Source organism: Bidens hawaiensis, unplaced genomic scaffold, assembly GCF_021521415.1.
Source record: "Bidens hawaiensis isolate Kalapana, Puna unplaced genomic scaffold, B.hawaiensis_p1.1 tig00010732_1, whole genome shotgun sequence".
Taxonomy (NCBI): Eukaryota; Viridiplantae; Streptophyta; class Magnoliopsida; order Asterales; family Asteraceae; genus Bidens; species Bidens hawaiensis.
This window is the reverse complement of record NW_027491822.1, coordinates 955,826-961,696: the sequence shown is the minus strand read 5'-3', so window position 1 is coordinate 961,696 and position 5,871 is coordinate 955,826. Positions and strand designations below refer to the sequence as shown.

General features: G+C 39.1%; 1 protein-coding gene across 1 annotated transcript; it reads right to left on the bottom strand.

Moving 5' to 3' along the window:
- Positions 1–206: 206 nt before the first annotated feature.
- Positions 207–1,709, bottom strand: LOC143536057 (phosphopantetheine adenylyltransferase-like). The gene is given in 8 exon segments (XM_077030142.1): positions 207–323; positions 415–484; positions 578–635; positions 638–658; positions 661–670; positions 1,182–1,241; positions 1,355–1,426; positions 1,539–1,709. Coding segments are annotated over 8 exon segments (525 nt in total). The 5' UTR covers positions 1,674–1,709; the 3' UTR covers positions 207–224.
- Between the last annotated feature and the right edge of the window lie 4,162 nt (positions 1,710–5,871).

Here is a 5,871-nt window from a genome sequence, read left to right as displayed (position 1 = left end):
CTGAACTTTTAACAAACTTAAAGTGGAATTGTAACAAACTCAAGACCACCAAAAAGCATAAAATTGTGTATATAAAGTGTAAGTTGGACTACATATACTTTATCATCTTGTATTCGCGCATGGAAAAAAACATGACAAACTTGTGAAGCAAGAAAAGAAAACAGAATGTACGCCGCCGATACTTTGTATCAGCAGAGCGTTATACATACACCCGTTCATGTTAGCTAAACTTTTCCCGTTTTCTCAGCCTCAAGCCTTCTCAGTGTTGACGAACTCAATTTTTCACCGCTCGATTCTTCAGATACCAGATTCACAACTTCGATCTGTAAATATAGATATATTATTATCATTACTTTATATAAAATATATGCTGCACGCTAAGAAAACAAAGAGCATTTATTTGCAAAACAGTGCCTTTAGTTGTGAGAGGTCTCTCTCTGCTCTCTTCCTATTGACTGATAACCCACCGGGTAACGTCTCCTTGCTGCGAAACAAGGATCAGGTAATGGGTCGGACGGGGTTAATTCCATAAAGATATAATAAGGGGTTAACCTAAAATCTTGGCGGAGGAGCGTACCTGACGACAATAGCCTCAAGATCTTTGTCTACAATTGAAGGGCCATAAGGATCTGTGATGGTTCAACTTGTACCACCAGTTCGGCTTGATAGACTGATAAAGAAGAAATTAGTAAAAGATTAATACATAAACTAAAAAACACACAAAAGATTAGAAAATGGATTTGTCAGGCCAATCATCATCATCGTACTCAGTATATCCCACCAATAGCAAAGCTATGGTAGGGTCTGAGAAGGGTAAGATGTAGACAGCCTTACCTCTACCCCGTAGGAATAGACAGGCTGCTTCTGGTGACATCCCCGGCTCGGTAGTAGTTTGCATCAAGCCTTGGACGTAAGGCACATAACACTCAGCCATCGGCACACCGGCCGATTGGTGCATGTACCCTTGTCTTTCGGCTATCAGCGCCACCACATGATGCCTGATTAACCTTCCACCACTTTTAACGTTATTTTCACGAGATTAGTAAAATAACGTCAAAATTAGTGCAATTTCACTTTTGCCCACCCAAGAAGGGTTCACACATATATACATTATATGCGCGCACCGCAAGCAGAGCACATATAACAGAAAAAGAAATGAAGCAAATAGAGAATTCATGTACCTTAATGTAATCTTCAACGGCTTTCATTCTCTCTTCAATAGGCATAATAAGGTCTGCAAACTGCAAATGTTGGCGCAACATCATATTACATAAGTAACAGAAACTGGTACCGGATCTAGAAGAATATCAAAACGAGAACGGTCATAACAGAGATATGAAACAAAGGGTCCAACCTGTTTCTTGGAAAGCATAGGTCCATCACAAACACCAACTACAACTCGATCCCTAGCCAACTCTGCAGCTGCCTGTAATCAACAATCATATCCACCAGAATTCAAGATAAAGTAACCAAAATCTCACCCTACGCGTGCCAAACGTGTGACATGAAATAGATAAAATACATATTGATGGCAAAACCTTGAGGAAAAGGCGATGACCATCATGTAAGCGGTCAAAGGTGCCACCTAGAACAATCGCTCCATACGAATTCGGTGGAGAAATAGTTGACAAATTAGATTCAACCTCTGGTTTTGAATCCTCCAGAATTGTCATTTTATCAAAGCTCTTCGATACTGATTTCCTGCTATTTTAAAAATTAATTAATATTTTGCGGTGCACCCATATAATGCATATATGTGTGAACCCTCAGGTGGTCAAAAGTGAAATTACACTAATTTTGACGTTATTTTACTAATCTTGTGAAAATAACGAAAGTGGCGGAAGGTTAATCAGGCATCATGTGGTGGCACTGATAGCCGAAAGACAAGGGTACATGCACCAATCGGCCGGTGTCCCGGTGGTTGAGTGTTATGTGCCTTACGTCCAAGGCTTGATGCAAAACTCCTACCGAGCCGGGGGTCTCACCGGAAGCAGCCTCTCTATTCCTTCGGGGTAGAGGTAAGGCTGTCTACATCTTACCCTCCTCAGACCCTACCATAGCTTTGCTATTGGTGGGATTTACTAAGTACAATGATGACGAACTAATATTTTCATAACAGAATGCCTAAAATTTTGAATCACTTATCTCAAATAACATAAAAAGAACTACAACAGGCAGTTTGAGTTTATATTACTGTAACAAATTTGTTAGTGAAAATCAAGAGGATTAATTACCCGTGAATTAGAAGATATAGCAACACATAAATACAACCAATCAAAATCAAGAACTGAATAAGTTAAAAACAAATCGTACCAGTTGGAACAATTACAGATTGAGATGAATCTACGGTGCAGTTAGGGTTTGGACTGAAACAGAAAAAATATGTATTTTAAGGGGGACACAACGAACCTATAATTGTTTCTTCCTGGAACTGGTAACTCATTTTGGTTTGGTGGGGTAGAGTTTATATTTATACTTTTTTAGTCTTATTTCATAAATACTCTTGTCTACATTTTCTTACTTCAAAATTCTACTTTACTATTTTAGATTATTATTTTTAAACGAGCAGTTCGGTCTAGAGTTTCACAAATCGGGTTTTTCAAATACCCATGTTCGGGTATAAAACCGGGTTCGGGTATGACCGTGGTACTGGAAAATCGGGTATTGGCAATACCGGGTTGGGTTCGGGTCCGGGTATTCTCTCTAAAATCCATACCTATGCATCAGGTTTGGGTCGGGTGTTGAACCGGGTATTTGAATACCTTATTTTCGGGTATTGAAAAACCCCTATTTTTGGGTTTTTTGGGGCTTTTTTTCGGGTTTTTTTGGTATAGATTGGATTTTTTTAAGGGGTTACAAAAATTAGGGTATTTTTTAGGTATTTTTTTGGGTAATTTCGGGTATATATCGGGTATTTAAAAAACTCAGTTTCGGGTATTGGAAAAACCCGGTTCCGAGTATGGAATCGGTTCCAGTTTTCGGGTATTACCGTGTATAAATCGGGCACGGTTTCGGGTACGGGTTTGGTACTGAAAATGCATACCCTATCCGTACCCAATGGGTAGGGTCGGGTACGGGTTTGGGTATTAAAAAAACTGGTTCTGGTTATTTTTTCGGGTCGGTTCCAGGTTCGGGTTTTTTGTGCACCTCTAGTTCGGTCACCCAGGTATATCCATTAACAAAGACCACTCACGTCCGAAAACCCACCGTGATAAAAATCTGGCCCACGCATGACATTTTGTCACTCGAATTCATGACATTCCATAAGGAAAACCATGAGGCTGCCATTGCATCAATTGACAATTGACCTTTGGTAATTTAGATATGAATATTTTTCCATAGTTATGAAAATAGTTATTTGTCATGTTTATGTGTGCGCCTAATCATGTTAGATATAATTATGACTATAATCAACACGCGAACGATAGGTTATATTTGTACTTTCTCTTGCGTAACACATTTGGATTATAAGCCATGTCGTGAGGCATCACTCGTGTATACTCTTTTGATCACTTTTGTATTATTGGCAAAAATATGCTTGCTAAATGCTGATAAAATGCAACCCATATGCGAATTTCACTTGTGTAGGTTTATTTATTCTTTGCATAGGATTTAAGATAGTCAAGTTAGACAAGCAACAATAGCTCTAACACACATGTTGGAGAACATTATCTGTATGATTTTTTTTTATTGCTAATGTGGCTTATTCAAACATGTTAGAAATCCTTGTAATCAAAAGATTAATCGTTACTAGGCTGGTTGTCGTGGGGCTGCAAAAGGAGCGTTAAAGTTGAGGTAGCGCACCCATAACGCCGCTATGCCGCGTCGCGCGTTATGGGAGTTAGTCAGCACAATAAATAGCTTATGATATGAAGAACGTTGGGCCACCCACTAATAACCAATCAATCCTTTTCTTTTCTTGTTTTCTTTTTCTTTATTTTCTTCACTATCCATAACTAGCTTGTAACCACAACCAGCCTTATTGTTAAGCGAGTGCTGCAACAGTTGACCACAACTGTTAGTATTTTTTAATAATGTAGTTTATCCAAACATATCACTATTCACCGTTGCTGCCACCAGTGATCATCACTAACCACTACCTAGTCTCCTCCGCTGGTCCGACACCACCACCACAAATCACTTTGACCAAAACTGTGAGCCAATAAGTTTGAAATACAAATTCATTAGCATGTTAATCCACTTTATACCACCGCGCGCGCACACATTCTGACTTGTATAATTAATTAACACTTGACACTCCTAAACTGAGTCTTACACGCCTGACAGAGAACCGTTGGGTGTGCTTCTACTTTAAGCACGTTAAAGTAGGAAGAATACGAGTATAAGGTTATATGTAATACTCCCTAGTCCCCACCCCGCTTTTCAGAAGAGTGGAATTCCGGCAGTAACTCGAGCCAAGGAATGGTGTTCCTACGCTCCCACTCCGCCTCTCTCTCCACACTCTAATTTCTCGTAACTATAGGCACCATTGCACCCTAGCATGTAGCGTGACGACATCAAGGTGTGTGAAAACTGTTACTCCTTGAGGTTGAGATTCTAGTCTTATTACACATACACGCACACACATTATTCTTTATACTCCGAAATGATATGTTAAAATAGTCATAAAATCCAAGCAGTTCTGATGCAGTGGAGAAAATGCGGATGCAATAAAATTCTTAAATGGGTTTTCTAATTAGTAATATTTGTGATGTACACCAGAGCCGGCTCAATCATTTTGGTGGCCTAAAAAGCTAAGTAAAAATATGAGGGTCATTCCTAATATTTCTTCTACATTGGTGTGTGTTATTATGTTATGAATTGAGTAGAACTTTGAATTAAAATGATGCAATTAATTAAGTTATAAAAATCAACGACATAAAGAACAAAGAAAAGCTATGAAAAACAATTATAGTCAATGAACTCACATTTAATGTTTCATATTTTAAAATTAATCTAATTTAATAGATATTGTCTTGTCTATTCTTTCAAAACAATTAATTTTATTGTGCTGAAAAAAAAGCCGAATTGTAGAAAATAAAACAATGGAGGAAAAAAAAAGAAAATAAAACATGAGTTGAGCCTGCGACCATAGGGCAAAAAGATAAGAGTCTAACTAGAGGTGGGCAAATAAACCGGTTAAGCGAACCAACCCGAAAACAGAACCGAAACCGAACCGGTTTGAAACCGATTATGTAGAAACAGGTTTGGAACCGACTGAAACTGTAGGTTCGGAACCGGTTTGTAACCAAAACGGGTTCCAAACCGGTAAACTTAACCGAAACCGGCCAAAACCGGGCAAAAACCGGTCAAAACCCGAACCGAAACTGATCGTAACATGGTAAGAAACTGGTTTCAACCCGAACCGAAACCGATCATAAACCGGTTTTGACTTTTGTTGACCAAAACGAACCGGCTTTAACCCAAACTGGTTAACCGAACCGAAACCAGCCAAAACCGGTGAAAACCCAAACCGAAACCGATCGTAACATGGTAAGAAACCGGTTTCAACCCAAACCAAAACCGATCATAAACCGGTTTTGACTTTTGTTGACCAAACCGAACCGGCTTTAACCTAAACCGGTTTTGAGTTTTAACCCGTGCACCCTTAAGTCTAACCACCAATCCAGGATGACATTTGTTTATTTCATTACATGTATTTGGTATATATAAATTATAATATCTTTTAAATTTGGAGGCCTTTTTATTTTGGGGGCCCAAAGCCCTAGCTCTGCTTGCTATAACTCATGAGCCAGCCCTGATGTACACTTTTGGCATACATCTGAACATTCGTAGATTTGGCTAGTGTGTGCATGGGTGGGGTCGTATTGGCTCAGGTCGGGTTACTCGGTCCAACCTATATTTTGCTTA